The 21,972-nt window shown below is 43.2% G+C and overlaps 1 protein-coding gene across 1 annotated transcript in view; it reads left to right on the forward strand.

The window, feature by feature from the left end:
• Window positions 1-21,972, forward strand: part of SUCLG2 (succinate-CoA ligase GDP-forming subunit beta) — a 420,935-nt gene that overhangs the window by 189,010 nt on the left and 209,953 nt on the right. Inside the window, exons 4-5 of the mRNA XM_086939039.1 lie at window positions 12,905-12,995; window positions 20,494-20,646. Coding sequence (XP_086795165.1) covers window positions 12,905-12,995; window positions 20,494-20,646 — 244 coding nt within the window. The remainder of the gene's footprint in view (window positions 1-12,904; window positions 12,996-20,493; window positions 20,647-21,972) is intronic.

Raw genomic sequence — 21,972 nt, forward strand, 5'->3', positions numbered from 1 at the left:
GGAAATCCATCCCTCGGCTGAGGAACCTCCCAAAGTAGATGTCGCAATTAATGCCAATAGAGCTCCCCCCAGAAGCATGCCATCTGCTCCCCCTCTACAACCCCTTATGGCCATTCAACTCCAGGCACGGCACAACAATCAAAGCCCCAGACCCACTCATCCAGTGGATTTAACCCCACACAGCTCACAAATAGAGTCCTCTGGAATGCATCAAGACCAGGTCAATGTTCCCCCACTCACGCCCGTTTGTCCAACTCCCAGACCACGGAGGCCAGACCTCCCACCTGAGGCCAATAGATTAATGGTAGTTTTAGCTGGTGCCCCTCACTTAAGATCAGGGGAAAATGAGGATTACCAGTCCCTTAAGAAAAAGGTAATCAAATGGCTTAACTGGAACCGACCCTTGCCACCCCAATATAACAACGAAATCATCATGGTGAGAAGGGTTCCATGGCTAGGGAAGACCAGGAAAACTATAGTGGGGACTGTATCATGGTAACCTTTAAGGATCCAGGCACGGTTCGACACATTTGCAGAGGAATGAACCGATCCCTAGATTCCACCATACAGACCCTCCCAGTATCTTTTTTCTTTCCCCCGATTCCTAGGCGCCAGGCCCCAATATACGATGACTGGACAAGGGTGGAACATAGACGCAATCACAAAGGCTCTGTACCACGCCCGTATTTTCAACCACCGGATACACCTTTTTGTGATTTCAATCGCTTCAACTGCCTGGACGGCTTGGATGGGGTCGACTGACTTACTGCCTGTAAGAAAGCGCCAGGGGCTTTGGGTTCCCGTGGGTCGTTGGACCATTTCACTTTGTCCTCCGGTCCAAGTTCTGGCCCATTGAATGGTCCATCTGCCATAGATCACGGCAGAATCGAATTTTCTCACCTAGCCACAGATGGAGTAGTTGCTGCCGAGGGGATAACTTTGGTTCCCCTCCCTGCGGGCGAGGGGGAGCGGGGATCTATGGTGCCACATGTAACCTATGTTGCCCCCGCTACATGCCTTGCAACACAAGTGGAGCCAGGACCTACCTCTTCCAACCCTTGCGTTTTGACATCTCCCACTTCTGAACATCTGAGGATAATCTCCTGGAACATCGCGGGACTAGCAAACAAACTGGAAGAGCGGACCTGGGAAAAGTATATAGAAACTGGTGACATATGCATGTTCCAGGAAACCTGGGCTAGAGAGGACCATGGACACCAAGGCTACACATCATTCTTTATTCCAGCTAGGTGGGAAGGCAAAGGCCGCCCTTCAGGGGGCCTTGCGACATGGGTTGCTGCTCACCTGGGCTGTGTGGCATCACGGCTCCCATGCAACTCTGATGACATCCTGGCGGTCTCATTAACATGGCCAAACAAAGCCAACCTCTTGTTGGTTAACATCTATTCCAGGCCGATGGGAAAGGCAAAAGAATCACCGACTTTTAATGAACTCTCGAACTTTTTATCTGAACTGTCGACTGATTCATACTATGTGGTGGGTGGGGATTTTAATTCTCACTTTGAGCCACTCCCCGGCCTCCAGGAAGGGTTCTTATCAGATGAAGAAGCTAGGTGGGCAGTACCAGGGGTTGATGTCCCATCTCCGAAAGCTTGGACCCCATTAGCGTTGCAAATCACTGCCCTTACCTTAAGGTATGGACTTAGAGCGTGTAATGGGAGAGTTAACTCGGACACACCAGGTAAAACTACCTATAACCGCCGGGGAAGAGAGTCACTCTTGGACTATGTTCTGGTCCAACTAGCGAGGTGGTCAACTATACAGGATTTCAGGGTAATAGACAGGCTGGATAGTGACCACAATGCCCTTGAGTTAGACCTTGTTCATCCAGCACCTCAGGGCTTAGTGACCCAGGAAGAAGGGAACCACCCCACGCTCCTCATAGATAACAGTAGGAGAAGAATTAGGTGGGAGCATCTGGTCACAAACAAGGACAAACTCCCACTGCTTTATGCAGAGATTACCCCCATCCTGGAAATTGTTGGGGACCTTGATAGTGTGGCAAGTAAAATAGATATAAGGAGTAAATTGTCTGATGCCCACAAGGAACTTATAAAAGTTGCGGCACCCCACTTCACATGTAATGTACGAAAGCCAAGAGAGAGGTGCCAAGGCAAAACTCAATGGTACAATGTAGCCTGTAGACGGGCCAAAACAGAACTACTCGGAGTAATAAAGGAGGGCAAAGGAGGGGAACGCCTTAAGCAATGTAGGCAAGCCTATAAGAAACTTCTCGCCCAGGCTAAAATAGAATGGGAGGAAAACCAGTGGGAAGAACTCACTAAGGCCCTAGCAGTGCAAGATCAACGCCTGTTCTGGAGAATGGTGAACGGGGGATCAGGGAGTTTACATTCGGCAGTGGAGCCTAACATAGCTCCTGGAGGGTGGCAGGCCCACTTCCAGTCCTTATACAGCGCTGAGTCCGGAGAACTTCCTGTGTCAATTGAACCAGAGAGGCAGGGCTCTCAGGTGGATCAAATAACACTGAGCGAGGTCACTGCTGCCATTTCAGGCCTGGCTTCGGGGAAGGCCCCTGGGCTGGATGGGCTACCGGGAGACCTGTACAAGCAGGAGCCCACCGTCTGGGCGCCCTACCTCGCTGCTCTTTTTAATGGTATCCTCGGTGGGATGGAAATCCCTAGTACTTGGCTGGGGGCTGAGGTGGTCCCGATTTACAAAAAAGGATCCCCCCTCCTCCCAGCCAACTACAGACCGATTAGCCTGATAGATGTAGCGCAGAAGTTGTTCGGCAGGGTTCTCCTGAACAGGCTTCAGGAATGGATTGAGGAGGCAGGCGCCCTCAGTCCATACCAGGCAGGCTTTAGGAAAGGGGTATCGACTGTGGACCAGGTCTTTAGATTGAATCTGGTCTACTGGAAGACAGTGAGGTTCGAGGGTGGCAGTTTGTACACGATTTTCGTGGACCTACGAGCCGCCTTCGACCTCGTGCCCAGGGGAAAACTCTGGGTCATTCTGGCAGGGATGGGCGTACCACCAGACATCTTATTGACCTTGCAGAGGCTGCACCATAACAATTATGCCCAGGTGAGGTGTGGGAGGTCGGGGGAGCTGACTGATAGATTCCCCGTGGGCAGAGGGGTAAGACAGGGCTGTGTGCTGGCGCCGACCCTGTTTTGCCTCTTTGTCAACGGGGTAATCGCTCATCTGAACGCCACCGACTACACAGATGCCCCCAAACTAAATGGCAACAGTGTGCCCGCAATAATGTTTGCGGACGACACGCTGTTGGTATCTAAAACTCCCATGGGCATCCAAAGGATACTTGATGCCTTTGTGGCCTTCTGTCAGGACAGAGGACTGGAAATCAATGCCACAAAAACCAAATATATGGTATTGAATCCAAGCCCCAAACAGCGCCTGAATCCCCTGCTGGGAGCAGCACGGCTGGAAAGAGTAGCCACGTTTGAATATCTCGGCATGACACTCAACGAAAATATGACCTGGGGGACCCATCAAACCAGGGCTAACCTTAAATTAGTACAAATTACCGGGGGTATCTCCCGGATGATGACCGGTTCGACCTATCGCCCATTGGGGGCCCTAATTCAGATATATAAGGCACAGGCCAGGGGGGCGATCCTGTATGGGGCTGAACTGTGGGGCCACACTCCTTGTCGGAACCTGTCATCCACGGAAAACAGATTCATAAGACAAATTACCGCACTTCCTCCTAGCACCCCACTTCTCCCTTTGAGGCTTGATCTAGGGCTACGGCCTCTTGCGGACGAGATAAGTCTAAGACCCATTGCCTTCTGGCGCAGGCTTTGGAGCAGCGACGAGCTCGCCGACTATAGGGCGGAGCTGGTCGAACTATTAAAACACCCGAAGGCGCTCAGTATTCCCTGGGTCCAAAATATCCAGTCAACTTGCACAGATCTGGGGCTCCCCGAACTGTGGACTAAACCAGCAGATACAGCACCTAGAATCTCTAAGAGATCTCTGGCGAATCTGTATCATGAACACAAAAGGGTAAGGGCTTTAGCTACCCAGACAGAGGGGTCCCTTTCTTCCAAATTCCTGCAAAATAAGGATCTTTACACATTTGAAAAGGCTTTTGATCCCATATATCCCGTACTCACTAGAAAGTTATTTCTCCAGTGGAGATACGGTACATTGCCTTTGCGCTCCTTTTCTAGCACCTGGTCGCAAGTCCATTCCACCAAGTACTGCCCTCTTTGTGTTGACAAAGAGGAAAATGACTTGCATGTGATCTTTTTCTGCCCAGCATATAAGGCAGCCAGAAAGTACTGGCTGCTGCCTTTGATTAAGAACTTGGGTGGCAGGGAATACATACCTATGTACAGGATTTTAAAATGTGATGTTTCCGGCCCAATTGTTTTTGCGCTTGCCAAATTCTTTACAAATGTTTGGTATACGCGTAATCGTCTTTTAAAAAATGCTGGGTAGTCTGTAGAATTGTTTTATTTTTAACACTGTTAATAATGTTTGATGTGGATCTTTAAATCATGCACTGATGTTTTATCAAACGTGACAGAATTTACGTGATTTTAATGTATGTGTATCTTTTATGACCAAATGGTCGAAATAAAGATTGAAAAATGAAATAAAGTGCTTGAGCTTTCCCTTTGAAGCATGTGCTGTACATTGTAATCCCTGTTTGATATACTTAATGAACGTATAGGTCCACTGTAAATAATACTTTAGGTGCACCTATGGCATGGAAATGTCATATTTGGGCTGCAGTGTGTATTTACAGCATCCTCATATATGAAAAAAATATTTCTGCCAGGAGAACCACTGTGTCCTGGACAGGCTATAGTTTAAATGCACTGCATTGGCACCCGCCAGGGAAACATGTTTTTACAATGTAGGAAAAGCTGATTTTTTTTTCTCTAAGTCCCCACTTAGGTGTGTTTTGTTAGCCATGAGGCCGGGTGCTGATATATAGGAACAGGGCACTTTACATATCGGGATTAGTGTGCCATCACAGTTAAATAACACCCAAGATCTATTTCACTATGCAGGCAAAGCTAGACTTTTCCCTAATGAACCTAGTGGGCTTGCATTCTTTACTTTTCACCTGTGCTTAGGAAATGATTAGAAAAATACTTCAACGTTTTTAGTCTGATTAGGTTTTCTCATTCTGTTTAGTAGGAAGCACAAACATATATTTAAAATTTCAAGACTGGCCTAAAGTCTGTACTGTGTGCACTATAAAAAGTGCTTGCATTTTTACTTCCTAATCATCGTGTTTTGGTGGGGACCATGATAAACCTCCAGATAGATTATTGAACTGTTGTGCACAGAAGCGTCTCGGATACCAGTGGCTACAGTTCATGCAGAGTACCATTGTCCATTTGAATAGTATCCTCAAAAAAGGGACCTATTGTTCAGGCGGCACCATCCTACTGGTTATTAGTAGTGTCTTAGTTTGAAATTATTAACCTAACATTCAGATGATTGCATAGACAAAGCTCTTGTTTCCATCACCCAATATCTGATTTGTTACTCCTCTGATTCCTGTGACAAGTTGGTACGAATGATCTTTTAGACCAGGTATATCTTACGTTTGTGCAGCCACTTGCAGTGTTAGGCTTCCCTCCTTTAAATAAGTGTCCGGCTTTGTGTGATTTTCAGTTACGTTACAGAAGCAGTGTTAGGTTATCTTCCTCCGTGTACTGGTTTTTAGTTACTTTTGATAAGCCTATATGTGCTTTGGTCTGTATGTGCATGTTATTTTTATTTTTTTTAAACGCCTTTTGTAACTTAGTGCTAGCTTTAATGGTGTTTTTTTCCCCCACAGAGATGGGGCAGTGGATTAGACTAGGAATTCAGTAAGAGTTGATGTCAAAATCTGAGAACCTTAAGCATCATTATTATTAGAATTCAATGCTGTTTATTAAGATTTTAAACCATTAAATACATCTTACATAAACAAATCCCTTAACCCCTTCACTGCGGCGGGAATTCCGCCGCAGTGCTAGGGGATGGGGGGGGGCCGCACGGCTCACCTGCGCTTCTGACGGAACCGCTCCGTCACGCGCCTCGGGTTTGCTGTGCTAGTGACGGAACGGTTCCGTCACGAACGCGCCCGCTCAATAGAACGCGCCGCGCAGGCGCGAAATCAGCGCCGCGCAGGCGCGTCGAGCGGGCCGTGACGGAACCGTTCCGTCACTAGCACAGCTCACCCGAGGCGCGTGACGGAACGTTTCCGTCACAAGCGCCGAAGGGGTTAAAAGGTCATGTTAACCGGATCAAGCAAGCAAAGCCAATTGGTTTCCAGCTTTGCCGATGTTTGTCTGTAAAATACTGTTTGAAAAATTTAAAACAAAAAGGTCCAAACACTAAAGGAAAAGCACACACATATTTTATGGTATTTCAAACTGGTACATTGAATTCATTGTTTTCAGTCTTTTCAATGGTCCATGTTCTCAATAGTTATGGCAGATAAGGGAACCCCTAAAAAAGGTTGCAGTTCAGGGAGATGCCTTCCACCTGCCTTGTGTTTTACCACCGAGCTGTCCGATATAAGAAAAAAAGCAACAATCTGGAAAGACATTGGAGACAACACTACTGCTTTGAGGATCAGGAGATTTATAGGCAAGCATTGAAACTATACCATGGGTCAGTTAGAGAGGCTAAGACTGCGTATTTTGTTGAGTGTATACTTTCAGTGGAAAACAATCCACGCACCATTTTTAACAGTCAAACTGTTTCTTAATCCACCGTTTCTAGTACAGCCTATCACAGCTTCAACAAAATTGTCCAATAATCTCTCCAATTTCTTTGCAGAGAAGATCCTGAAAATTATATCTCATCTAGAGGTAAATCTAACATCGTGCAACTTAGAGATGATCCATGTTGGTCCTAGGTGGTCAATTTCTGCTAATCTATGTGAATTTACACATATTTTTTGGGCAGATTCGGAGCAGGCCATTTTGATGTGCAAGTCCGGATCTCCGATGGCCCTTGCGGCCTCAGATCCTAGCATCTGTAGTGAAAGTGATTAATCCAATCTTCAATCAAAATCTGCTAGTGTTCCCTTATGTTGATCCCTTTACTGAAAAAAAAGTCTGCGAATCAAATGCAAGGGTCCATCTTTAAGCCTATCTCTTTGCTCCCGTCAGCATCTCAGATGCTATAGAAGCTATTAATTCCTAGCTCTCTTACTATTTAGAACAGTGGAACCTGCTATACTCTTCACAATCCGTCTTTAGACCTTGACATAGCATGGAGACAACCCTAGAAGTAGTGGTAGGCTCAAGTAAACTGGCACTGGATCGGGACAAATAGGTGGCCCTGATCCTGTAAGATTTTTCAGCAGCCTTTGATAGCACGTCTCACCCAATTCTGATACGATGCTTAGCGGAAGTAGGCATTTCTGGTTCTGCTCTAGACATGCCCTGCTTCTTCCTGGAAAATTGCAGTCAAGCAGCCTGCTTGCCTTCTTATTCTTCGAACTGTAAAACCATCAAGTTTGGCGTGTCAAAGGGTTTGGCACTAGGTCTACCCTTTTTAATATTTGTATGGCACCGCTCGCCCCTCTAGTGGAATCATTTGGAGTCAGGATTATATTTTATGCTGATAATAGTCAGCTTTTTCGTACTATGGTTAAAAAGGCACCAGAGGCCTGTTCAGCCATCAAGGATTATTTGGCGGCCGTCTTTAAGTAAAGGTAGTACAACAATCTACATGCAACATGAGAAAAACTCAAATCTGTAATTTTGGATCAACCATGCCTAACCTAACTGGGGCTTGCACTGCTCGCCAGAGTGGGCAAAATCCCCCCTTTCCATACCAACATCTCTGACTTGGAATCTGGGAGCTAACGTTGATTTAAACTTTTCTATGCATGCTTGGGGCTGTTGTGGGCTCATGTTTTGTGCTACTAAGATAATTAAAAAAAAATCTTACGACTACTCCTGTTTCAAGCTCAGAGGTTGGTGATTCATTTGGTAATTGCGTCACACATTGATTACACCAACAGCCTCTATATTGTCCTGCATTAATACCACTTGAAGAAACCACCGATAGTACAAAATGAAGCTGCTAGACTACTTTTAAAGGTCCCCCAAAAGGCATCCATATCATCTTATCTGAAAACTCTCCACTAGTTGAACAATAAGGAGTAGGATGCAATTTAAAGCATTGACCATGACCCATCACACTTCCTATGGTTCTGGTCTTAACCTCCTTTCCGCTAGACTTCAGCACTATCTTCCAAGTAGATCTCTTCATTCATCAGAGCTCTGCTTAATACAGGTCCCCAAAATCAAACGGAAAAAGTGGGGAGGCACATCATTCACCTATCAGACATTGCGTGCTTGGGATCAAATTCCACTCTATCTTCGGAAGATTAAGTCAGAGCCACTATTCAGAAAGGCATCTAAGCCTGGCTATTGGGCCTTGCTTTCTGAGAGGGTTGTTTGTTCTGTACTTGGATGATTCTGCAGTTCCTCCTACCGTCAGGACACTCTTCTGAGTAGCTGTTGCACTTTATAAATAGCTGATTGATTTGTTGCACCTTTTTAAATACTTTTCACTCGGGAAAATCTGAAAAGAACTTGAAAACAATAAGGAACTGTCGGAATGTAAAGGGGAACACTTGCCAATGTTTAAATTTACTTTCACTTTCAGTTGTACCTTTCCTTTAGTTGCACACTGTGTCATTTGGAACCAAGCTGTACCCAACTGATGAGCCCATAACTAGGGCAAAACCGGTCCTGGGTTACTTTTGTTCTGGGTCAGGTAGGACCTGGCTTGGCAGTTCAGGTTGTACTGTTCCCAATGGATCAGGATCAAGACTGATTTGCATATAGCTGGGTCCAAACTGATATGGCATGGTGTACAAAATAATGATGGATTGGGATGCGCCCGAGTAATTAATTACCAGTGTCTGAGATTAATTCAAGCGTTTCATCCATAACCTTTTTGGGCACTTTAGTCTGTGACCCTAAGTGGGAAGGGTATGCCCAGACGTGGGTCCCGAGCACACTGTTTCACTGGAACCAATCTTTACCCTGCAGATGAGCCCATTACTAGGACGAAACTGGTCCTGGATTGCTTGTATTCTGGTTCAGGGAGGAACTAGCTTGGCAGTTCGGGCTGAAGTGTTCCCAATGGAGCAGGGTCAAGCTATAGCTGTGTCAAAACTGAGGTGGCATGGTGTACACAATAACTATGAACTGGGATGCGGCCAGAGTACTTACCAGTGGCTGAGATTAATTCAAGCAAGCCATCCAACACATTTGTTTATACTTTAGAGTCAAACAAATAAAATAAACTTGAACTATACTTTTGTGTGAGTGCAGCAGATAGCCATAATACTGCTGCCGGGCACATGATCAGGGCTGGTATTTGAGTGTAGGAAGCACCACATGAAGGAGAGAGCTGGCTCTCACGGAGAGCTGAATTAAAAAAAAGTAGTTCCCTAGTTGTGAAAAGTAAAAGGATGATAGTCAACCAACCTACAGGATTGTAAAGAGTTAGAGTGTAGGTTCCAGGGAAGGCATAAACCGAAGAAAGAGGAAAAAGAAATCACTGAATAAGAAGCAAGCAAATGAGTAACAACAAGGCCAACTAATGGTAAGCAATGGGCAGGCTGTAAATGAACCTGTTGATGGGCAAAGGGTAGGAAAAGTAGAAAACAAGAGATAAGTAGATGGGCAATCCAGGGGAGAGATCAGAGGGAGAGAAGAAAGAAACACCATGAGCTAATCTTTCAGATATATACACCATATTATTTAAGAGAATATTCTTATATATGTATTGTTATTTAGATAGCACAAACTTGGCTAGGAATCAGTAGAGTGCTGTACATTACCTGTGGTGTTGGGAGAGTAATCTACAAGATCAGGTACATCAAGTGGGCATTAGGCAAATACATGTCACCTTTTTTAGCTAAGGGAGATTGGGTGATTTGCCCAGAATCCCATAATGTTAAGCCAAGCGACAGTTCCAGAGTCAGCAGCTCTATCCAATTGTACACATCTCCTCCATTGATGGCCTATTTCATATCTATGTTGTTGCACAAGAGGATAAGCAAGGAACATTAAGGAACGTGTCAGAAAGGTCTCCTCCAACGCCCATTCCAAAGGATGGTGCCTCCAGCAATCATTTTATCCTTGTGTAAATTTTTGAGTAACCTGGCACCAGACTGGTGCCTATACACAACATTTTGGTACTCTCTGTGCTTTGACTGCAGCTGTTGTTTGAGCAGTGAGCCACTGGATTCAATGAAAATACGTTTTTTACTATCTACTTGGAGGACCTCCTTCATTGTAGCTTCCTCCTGTAGTATAGAGTGCCTGAGATCCATGTCTTGAAACAAAACTATAATACTCCTACCATTCATAGCTCCAGATAATTTAAGTGAGCTGGGTGAAAGTCTAGAAGCTTTGTTCACCAACTCCTCTCCTCTCCCTGTACTGCTGTATCAGGTATTACTTGAAAAACTAGTGCATCACTACAGTTGTTTCAGGTGGTACTTGAGGAAACCAGGGATGCAGATATTGTCTGCTTCCCATTCATTTACAGTCACCTCTATTTTACTGTCCAGTATACACATTGTGCATCCCACCTTGCCTCTGAATCTACCTTAATCTTTCGTGTGTTCTTTCACTTTCAAGCTCTACCTACCAAGCAATCAACCTTGGAGTCCAAAGTTGGCATATCCATCTCCACTTCTGAGAGTGTTCAGTGTACTTGCCTCCTAGATACCCCCAAGCATATTTTTTTCGTTTTATGCTTTGAGGTGATCCTATGTCTGAATGCCCCTGTGCTTGTTTTACTACTCCCAAGGTGGTAATTTTGTCCTCAAGTAAAGTGGTAGCAAGATTCTCTTGACCTATATATTGAGCCATTCGCTCAACGGCTACGTGACGACCGTAACATCAAGCCCTTTAATTTCGAGGGATGGGAGAAGAAGGTATCCCTGTATGCGGATGATGTCCTTGTTTTCACCTCTGAACTCCGCTTGGCTTTTCCAGCTATAATTGCTTTGACCCAGGATTATGGTAATGTGTCTGGGTATGAAATCAATGCCTTGAAGACTGATATCATGGTCTGGAACGACCCTGAGCCTGTGGCAGGGGCTCAGCTGAGTCTGTTTTACGTTATCTGGACCTAAATATATATAATGATATAAACGAAATAGTTCCATCAAATTTTTCGTTCATTGCTAAGGAGTGTCGTAGGTTGATGAAATCATGGTCTTCACTTCCTTTATCTTCATCGGGTAGAGCCAACTTAATTAAAATGTCTATTCTCCCTAAAGTTTCTTTTTGTTTAATACCATCCCTCTTTTTTTTAACCCTCTGTGAAAGCCAAACTTCAAAGCGATATAAGTTCTTTTATTTGGAATGACCACATCCCTAGAATAGCTTGGAAGAAACTAAGGCGCCGTAGGGAAAAGGGTGGTTTGGCGGCTCTCGATATCCAGCTATATACGTGGGCTTTTCAATTCTCTCATGCCAGGATGTTGCTAAAATCACCCATTAACTCTGCCTGTGGGTATATGTTTGCAGCATTGCTTAGAGGGGAAAAACTAGCTGAGCATGCTTTTTTGTTTAAGTTTGGCGACCCCAAGTTAAAAAAAAAAAAATAATTGAAGGTATTGCGAGATATATCTAAAACATGGGTGAAACTCAGGCGCTCCATAAAACTTGAATATTTCTCTGGTAGATCTCCACTCTGGAACTCACCTGGGTCTCCGAGTTGGCTTCTGGATGGTCTAGCAGCACCTCTAAGAGAGGCAGGATTGGAGGAGTGGGGGGACCTTTTTGTGGAGGGTAGCTTACTCCCAAGGGAGATGTTAATCTCTGGGATAGGGCTAAGGCTCTCCAGGTTTAAATACCTGCAAATTCGAAGCTGGGCACACTCACAGATTCCTGCTAAGGGTTGATTTTTGTTAGGGGGTAATAGCAACATGGTCTCCCTCTTAATAGATAAGCCTCCGACAAAGAAAAAGGTTTCATTTTGGTATAATCTACTATGGGAGGAGGTTGATAGTGAGTTCCATCTGCCCGACACATTGTGGGCGTTATCCCCCTCCCTGCAGGACTGGCGCACTTCAGTGCTACAAACATCAAAAATGGACCTACTAAGATCAGGCAATCCAGATAAGAGAAACTTTTGGTCTTTACTACACTGGCCATAGTTGAGCATGTGATCGCCCCCCCCCCCCCCCTTCAAAGTCCAATGAATACGCTGTTTGTCAATCTCTTTTTTTACGTTTGCATACCCAATAGGGCGATTCGATACAAGATTGGGTATTTGACTGCAGCATACTACCCTGATGGTTATCCTGATGTGGTGTTGTAGGAGTATATCAAAGTACCGATGGGCGAACCACCTCGTAACATCCAATGCCCATACCAATTTATCTGTGACAGTATGCTTATCTCTACGCACTACTATTCGGATACCAAGGGCGTGAATGAGGACAAAAAAAAAGGAAAAGAAAAAAACAAAAAAAAAACAAAGGAGGGAAAAAAAGGAAAAACAAAAGGAAAAAAAAGATTCTCTTTGGGGAGCAAACACTTTCACTGGATCTCTGTTACTGCTAATTTGTATACTTTTCATTTGCAACTATTTTGCATTAATGTTTATACTACTTGCACAAATGTTAGATCTGTATTATGTTGTCTTTACAATTGCCAATGGTGGCAAAGCTCATGAAATAACTTCTAACCATTCCTTCCTGCTGTGCATATTTTTGAGGAGCATTCCATTTTGTTGCGTTGTGTTAAAAGTTCAATTGAACATCTCTCCTGACTTAAAAAAAAGAACCTTACTACTTGTGGAATTGGCACTTTTAAGTTCTAATTATGTTTACCAGTGGACTTATGATTTTTGTTCTCTTTTTATACGAGTTTTTACTCATATACTTTGTTTTTTCTAGTCCAGATGATATTGGACCTCTCACGAAGCAGATGATCGGTTATAATCTTACAACAAAGCAAACTCCAATGGGAGGTGTAAAAGTCAATAAAGTAAGGAAAAGGTTAACATTTTAGCAATTATACAGTATGCTCATGCATCTCCCTTTTTGATATGTTGAGTGAACATTTCAATTTTAAGAGCTTTATTTTAATATATTGTCACACTTTCAACATCAAGTTTTAAAAAGTAGTAGTTGTAATTGTTTGTTTTGAGCCTGTAGAGATCTGACTCACTGTAATATAATGTAATTATATATATATATATATATATATATGTGTGTGTGTGATCAAGGCCATGACTGTGGTCGAAACGCGTATTTTTTTTTGCCTAAAAAAAATACCATAATACTGCAGACTGTGTGGCTTATGGAACTTCATTTACTTTTGAACAATATTCTACTTGTGGAATATATATATATATATATATATATATATATATATATATATATATATATATATATATATACGTTCACTGAAAAAAACAAAGGTTACAGGGAGATTATAGTCAGCAAAATATAAAGTGCGCTACCGCAATGCACTGCTTATTACCTCACATATTACATCACTCATGACATGGTCAGTGACATCACTCTTGACATCTCAAATGACATTACTGATGAGATCATCCTGTGACTGTGAGTTTTTAAAAACGTTTATGAGTGTTAAATATGTATACAAAGGTGTATTGATGAATCAGCGGATGTGTGACTGACTCTATAAGTGAGTGATTAGATGTCTCAGTGAATGTATGGGTGAGTGACTAGGTTGTGATTCTTTCACCTCTGCAAATGTAATTGGCATTGTCAACAGACAATTCTTCCTTGATTTCCCACATGGCTCTTAAATCACCTGGCAGATTACTTCTATTAGGCCAGCCCTTAATGACAAAATTACATAAATCACTTAAAATCTTATCTTGTGAATATTCTGGGTTCCATTCTTCTTTAGAGATAGCACTTTTGTCATATATCACTGCAACATTGAATTTATCTCAATCAGTATGCCCAGTTTTCACCAGGGTTAGAGGAGATCTACTGAGATGGCCGGACACTTGGATTTCCTTAGCCGGTAAATATTCTACATCACACATAAAGTCTAACCATTTCAAATTCATTGTAGCAATTCTAGTTATGGCTTTAAGTATACCTTGTGAAGTCAAAACTTTAGGCAAAGGTTTATGGTCTGTGCGCAACATAAACCTTGTACCCCAAACAAACTGTCTACATTTCTCCATGGCCCATACAGTAGCTAACATCTCTTTCTATATAACGGAGAATTTCTCCTCCAAAGGATACCGAGATCGAGATGCAAATGCAATTGTAACTTCTTCACCATTGTCATTAACCTGTGACAAAACTGCCCCAAGGCCTTTCACACTAGCATCAGTGGTAATGATGCTATGGGCACAATCTCAAACCCTTGTAGTGATAAAGAAGAAACCAAATCTGTCTTTATTTTGTCAAAATCACTTTGTAATTCCCTATTCCAGAAAAATTCTTGCTTAACCTTGAGAAGTTGTCTCATTCCATACGTTTTTGTTGCAAATTTTGGACAAATTTAGAATAAAACTCAACTACGACAAGAAAAGATCTTACTTTGTCTTTCGGCATTGCTAATCGCCTTAAATAAAGTCTTTTGGGTGAAATACCATCTCTCCCAACCTCATGCCCTAGGTGAGTGACTGATTTCATAGGAATACTTTTTCAGCTAGTTTACTTACAACACTTTTAAGGCGAATGTCATGTTCATTCCTATCGCGACCCATGACTAATATGCCACCCTGAAAGTAAGTTACTCCATTTTGATTCTTATATAACTTATGCATTAGTCTTTGAAAAACGGCAGCAGCCAAAGCTAGACCGAAAGGCATTGTAATGAAACGGTAGCACCCAAATGGAGTTATAAATGCCGTTAAATTCTTGCTGCTGTCATGTAACTGAATCTGATGGTACGTCGAAGTTAAATCAATAGTTGAGAACCATTTAATGCCCTTAGACTGTGCTAATAATTCATCTATCCTAGGTAAGGGAAATTTATCGATTATGATATTGTTGTTTTGGTCTCTTAAATCAATGCATGTTATGTTGTGTTATGTTAAATTAATTTTATGATGCGCACAGCTACCCAAAAAGAGTTTCCCAGCGCAAACCTGGAGGAAACAAGAAATTTGAAAGGTGAAGAATATTGAATAAACAGCCAAGTTTTTAGTAGCTTTCGAAAATTAAAGTGTTTCTTTGCGGATCACTATGTGGATAGGGAGTTCCACAACATTTTTCCAGAGTCGAGGAGCATAACAGGCGGGAAGGCTGATAGGGGTGGACTAGATTTTGTAGGTATTGAAGAGCGGTGCCAGTCTTGATCTTGAACATATAGTTCAGAGCTTTACATTTTGCCTGATTTTCCACTCTAAGCCAACGCAGATCTCTTAAGGCATTAGAAGTAGAGGCCATTCTTGGGATTCTACAAAGCAGTCTAGCGGCAGAGTTCTGCACCACCTGGAGCTTACGTAATACATCCCTATTAGCTCCCCCCCCAAAAAAATTTCCCATAGTCCAGTCTGGATGTTACGAGTGCCTGGACTACAGTCTTTTGGGTGGCATTCAGGAGCATCCAGGTGATTTTCTTCAACCATTTTAAAATGGTAAAGCAGGTGGCTGCAATTCGTACCGCATGTTGCTTCATAGATAATTTGCTGTCAATGATGAATCCCAGATTGCGGACTTGAGAGGTGGGCATGGTTAAAGGCCCCAATTCGGTGGGCCTATGTTGGGGACCCCAAAGGTCGATATTTTTCCCAAAAATAAGGACCTCCGTTTTTTCACTGTTGAGCTTGAGTAGGTTGGATTGCATCTAAGATGCAATAATACTCAAGCCCACTTGAAGGGTTGAAGGTCCTTGTAGCTTTTCCGCAGAAAGGGAAAAGATGATTTGGGTGTTATTGGCATAGGAAAAAAGAGACAACCCAGCCTCTTCTGCAATTGCTGCCAAAGGTTGAACATATACATTGAACAGGAAAGAACTTAAAATCGACCCTTGTGGTAGCCCATAAGGAGAAGAGTGGATTTTAGACGTAGCCCTAGATGAAAAACTTGTAAGGTCCGCTTAGATACAAAAGAAGATAGCCAGCCAAGTGCTGTCTCGGTAATGCCAAGAGACTGCATGGATTTCATTAAGACGGTATGAGAAACCGTGTCAAATGCGGCACTCAAATCTAATAATATAAGGGCCATTGTGTTACCTGCATCTAAACGTTGTCGAAACATTTCGGTAACCCCAAGGAGAGTTGTCTCGGTTGAAAAACCTGCTCTGAAGCCGGACTGAGAGGAATGTAAATAATTAGAGGATTCAATAAACTTTGTTAGTTGTAAATTTACGTGTTTTTCCAAGATTTTGGAAAAAATAGGAAGTAGCGAGATGCGCCTTAAGTTGGATGGCTGGGTAGGATCAGCATTTGCCTTTTTCAACAATGGGAGGACCATGGCGTGTTTCCAATCAGGTGGAACCAAGGCTTCTTGGAGCGAGCCGCGGCCAGGGCGACTGACAGCGGAATCTGGGCATCACGGTTTGATCCCCGGGGCTGGCCGAAGATTAGCCCAGCACCATGTGACTCTGGGCAATAGCTTGTTTAATCTTCCCGACGGCCCTCAGCGCCTAGAGACCCTTACGGGTGATTGTTCGCGCTTTACTAATGTGGATTATTATTGCGTTACCTTGCGTCATGATGAGCAACTCATGTCCATCGAAGACAAACTGACGTCAGGAATGTCGGAATACACTTGCGTATTCAGAATACTGAAGAATAAGAAGAAGAATGGAACGTTCCGGCCGCTCGAAAAAAGAGGCCGAGATAGGAGTCGTTCAACTGTCGCCGACAACCAGGTACCAATTAGTGAAATTACTCCCAGTTTAAATGGCTCTAGTCTTTACTCACAACGTAAATTTCATCCTGCAGAGTCCTGAGTATGAAGTGAGCGCGAAATACTCCGACAATGTTCCCAACAAAGTCAGTTATCAATGTAATCAAAACGGACACTCTGCGCAAAAATATGCCCTCATAGTTGTCCCAATATGGGTAATCTTCTATTCTGTTTGCTCTGGGCGTTGGAGGGTATATGTCAAATTTAGGATAGCTCTGAATAGTTAATTGAATAAAGATGCAAAAATTGTAGAAACTTTTTTTTTTAAAGAAATCCTGTAGAAGTTACTCTCCTGAGTACGTGTATATCCCGTCGATCGTCGTCAAATTGTAAGGATGATTCTCCAAGGCAATGTAGGTGAAGTAAGTATCTTTATTGGGGCAAGCAGGTACAAGTGCATCTATCAGCCACAGCTTCGTCTAACTGTCTCTCCACTACCATTCTAGAACCATGTCAAGTAAACATACTTCAAGTTACCATGGCACTAGAGTAGGCATAACCAAGATGCCACACACCCTAAAGAGATATATTAAAAAATAAGGTAAGATCAAGTATGCATGCAGGAAGAAAAGAATAAAAACATTAACAAAACATGCAAGTTATGAATCTGGTTTAGAAGAAGTTCTAAGAAATCCCAGGTATGAGACTATAGGCAATACTGCAAAAATGTTTTTCTTTGAAGATATTTAATGATATTCAGTCAATTGCAATTAAGAGGTGGATATCTAAGTCAAGACTACTCAATCTACCGATTTGGTAAGTAAGGAGGGTTTGAATGAAATTATTACCTCAGGACGTAAAATGTCCTTGTGTTTTTCTGCACTTCAAATGATTACCCACGCCTTGCTATTTTGTGAGACTGCAACCATTGAAGGCGCATGTTATTACCTTCTCTAAGACCTTTTGAATATGTGAGCTAATGTATAATATGTAATGTGAGGCTACACAACAATTTTAAGTTAGAGTTTTTGTAATATATATATATATATATATATATATATATATATATATATATATATATATATTCACTGAAAAAAACAAAGGTTAAAGTAAAGTTAAAGTTAGGCCAAATTTTCAGTAACAACGTAATGTTTTAAACTCTAAAAGCCACAAAAATTCACCAGTTATAATTAGAGTTATCTCAAGTAACTATAACTTGTGCCCAAAGGTAACTATAACTCGCGCCACTGCAATCACAGTTTTTCTCATCAATAATTTTACTGATAATATTGCACTGATATCAATGATGGGATAAAAGATGTCATGAATGATGTAATATGTGAGGTAATTAGCAGAGCATGGTGAGGTGAGTTCTAGTTACCTTAGGGCACAAGTTATAGTTACTTGGGAGAGGTGTGGCGCTGCAGCCAGGGCGACTGACGCTGGAATCTGTGGATCTCGGTTCGGTCCCCAGCACCGGCGGCAAATTAGCCCAGCACCATGAGACTCTGGGCAATAGCTTGCTTAATCTTCCCGACGGCCCCCAGCGCATGGAGACCATTATGGGTGACTGTTGGCGCTTTACAAATGTGGATTATTATTACTTGAGATAACTCTAACTATAACTAGTGAATTTCTCTGGGTTTTAGAGTTTTATTGTTATAGTTAGGTGAACATTTCACGTGACTATAACGTTACTTTAACCTTTGGTTTTTTTCAGTGAATTTCTAGGTTGTTTTTTTGGGTGGAAAGTAATCCTTAAATACAATACAATCTAATTTTAATACCTAAATCCAACCCCATGCCATAAATCCAGCCCAGCCGTGCATGGCCTGTGGCCAACACCCCACATGCAGCCAACCCCACTGTGGGTGTGCATAGTGGAGGGTGGGCCACAAGGGCTGGCCTGTGGCCAGGCCCTGTGGTTAACCCCCCCAAAGGCAGCCAACCCCCAAAGGCAGCCAACCCAACACTGCAAACAGCCTTTAGGAATAAGCTGTGGGTGATTGGCCTCAGGGTCTAGTGACTCCATCACCCAAGGCCCTCATGATAATTAGGGGGAGGAGGGCCCGTGACACCCCTTTACAAGCCAATTTCTGGCCGATTTCCTGGGGACTGGCATTATTGTTGGGGGAAGGGAGGCACACAACTCCCCTCCTCAGGCGGTTTTAGGCCCCAGGGACCCTAGGGCCTGGCGTGATTATGAAGAGGAGGGGGGCACACGGCCTCTCCTCCCTCATTTTAGCTCAGGGGACCCCCATTCCCTGGGGCCCAGCGTTATCATTAGGGGAGGGTGGCATATGGCTCTCCCCTACCGGGCTGATTTTGTCCCAGGACCCCATCCCCAGCGGCCTGGTATCATAATAAAGGGGAGGGGACCCCATCCACCAGGGTCTGGCACAGTAACATTGGAGGGTGCTGGGCCCAGCCGGCATTGCACCCGCCCGGAGTGAGCAGCTCATAATGCTGCTTCCTCAAAGCAAGAGCAATATTTAGTTTTGTTTCCATGCCCGCTTCACTGCGGGCAGGGAAACCGATCCAAAGTCTGCTTCCTGCAGGCGGGAGCATTTTCAAGCTCCCTCCCACTGGGAGCAGACTTGATGTTTGCTTCTGCTTGGCAGGAGATTTGAAAATGCTCCTGGCAAGCAAACGCAAAAACAGATTTCCCTTCTTGCTCCAGTGCAGGCAGGGAACTCACTATGTGTGCACCTTGGGACATAGCCTGTGAGCTGACCCTTGGGATGGGGTCTCTAGGACCATCTATGACTCAGAGAGGGAGGCCTTTGCACATGAGGCCGGGTCTGTAGATGTGCCCACTCCCCTTTTAGAATACAATTGGGGGATGTGGTCCCCTGGGCTGAAATTGTAGGGGGGCGGGCCGCATGCCCTCTCCCCCAGGAAATAGTGCTGGGCTCTGCAGGATGGGTCTCTGGGGCCAAAATCGGCTAGGAACGCCGCCCCACCTCCCAATATAAACATTTGTTCTCGGGGGGACCTAGCCCACCATAGGAGTTTAAAGAAAAAAACATGGTAAAATGTAAAAAAAAAAAAATTCCACATCTTTGTGGATTTTCTATTAATTCACAGCAAATCTTTTTGTTTTAAATGTTTTTGGCTGCGGTTGGGAGCCCTCTGGGACCCCGCCACCAGGCCTAGGGAGTCAGGGTATTCCTACAATGCCCCCTTGAGCGTTTGTTTGAATTTTCTTAGGATTCAGGATCGGGATGACTGCCACCACTTCCTGGTTGAGGAAGATTCGTCGAACGGAACCAGTTATTAGCTACACATAAAATGCATTTCCTGTAGAAACACGATCCTGACTACCCAGTGGCATATATGTATGTGTGTGTGTGTGTGTGTGTGTGTATATATATATATATATATATATATATATATATATATATATATATATATATATATATATAATTTCTGCTCAAATTCCTTCGTTCTCCAACAAAGAATTCTCCGCACTCCCGGGTAGATTTTAACAGGTTGCTTTATTCAGACAAGACATATATATATATATATATATATATATATGTGTGTGTGTGTGTGTATGTATATATGTGTATGTGTGTGTATATTTATATGTATTTATATATATTTATGTGTGTGTGTTTGCAATGCCTATACATGAAACTTGTAACTATTTATTTTTTCAACTAACCATATTCAATGTGTTTTTGATTTAGGTAATGGTTGCTGAAGCATTAGATATTTCGAGGGAAACCTACTTGGCAATTTTGATGGACAGAGCCTGTAATGGACCCGTTTTGGTTGGCAGCCCACAGGGAGGTGTTGACATTGAAGAAGTGGCAGCCAAAAGCCCAGAACTCATCTTCAAGGTAATCAGCAGTTTATCAAAAGGTTTCATTAGATTACAAAAAGTTACCCAAGAATATTTCTATTTTGGGTGCAGAAAATAATACAAGGCATTGTATTTTATATTTCTGACGTAGGTTCCCATAGATAGTAATAACAAGGATGTAATTTTTTTCTGTGGCTTGCTTAAGTGTAAAATGGTGTGTCGCATTGCTTGATGAATGTTGTACCCTGAAGAGTTCTGTAGGTTTTAGGTATGTTTTTTTCCAGGCTTTTTATTATTCTGGAAACGTGTTAAATCTCCACGTTTATCTTGGCAGCTGTAATAATTTAATCTCTGCCTTAATTTGGTCATTAGTTTCATAGTGTATAGGTAAGCCTTCGCTAAGGTCTGCATTAGATTTGTAAATCCTTATTTGGCCTAGAAATGGATATGCTGGCCAAATTGGGATATAAATTGGGCACAAATTTCGACATGAACATTTCGCATCATAAAACCAGATGGCAGGCATCCTGTGAAAAGCGGTGGAAATAACGTTCTGTTCAATAAATGTGCCTTCTGGTACAAATATCTGCCATGACGGTTTAGTAATACCGCACTGGATAATTCCCAGATTCTGTGGTATTGGGATTTCGGGGGGGGGGGGGGGGGGGGGCGGTATTACCGCATGCGGCAGAGCGTGGCAATTCTCATCAGGAATGGAATTCCTCGTGTAGTGTTGCTGCGTTGGGAGATGCCTGGCACTCGTAATCAGCGCTTAAAGTATATTCTTTTGGAATGGTAGATTCAGGGGCATATTACCAAGCAATAGCGATAATTATCGCTATTGCTTGGTTAGAGACAAAAATTTACTGCTGAGCTGCGGCGATTTTTACCGCAAATAAACCTTGGTATTACCAAGGTTTAACGCAAATGCGATAAAAATCGCCGCAAAGCATGAATATCGCTGAAAAGTCCGCGATATTCATGCATTACCGAGCTAATGCTCTTAGCCATTTTATCCACCTCCCATTGGATAACATGGCTAAGAACTGCTCAAGGCAGGTGTTCGCTTTTGGAGATATTCGCGCTTAGCGCGAATATCTCCAAAAGTTGGTAATAGGAGATAGCAATGTTAGCGACTGTTTTCAGTCGCTAACATCTTGGCACGCCCACTTTGCATGTCATTAGTGATAAATATCACTGACATGCAAAGTGGGGCCCAAGATGGTCGCTATCTCCTACTAGCTGTCGCTAACTGGTGTTAGCGACAGCTAGGTAATAGGGAGATAATTTTGTCTCTGCTTTCTTGTCTTTTAAAGCCAAAAAAGCGGAGATAAACCCCCTTGATAATATGCCCCTATGTTTT

Source organism: Lissotriton vulgaris, chromosome 9, assembly GCF_964263255.1.
Source record: "Lissotriton vulgaris chromosome 9, aLisVul1.2, whole genome shotgun sequence".
In the NCBI taxonomy this organism is placed as follows: domain Eukaryota; kingdom Metazoa; phylum Chordata; class Amphibia; order Caudata; family Salamandridae; genus Lissotriton; species Lissotriton vulgaris.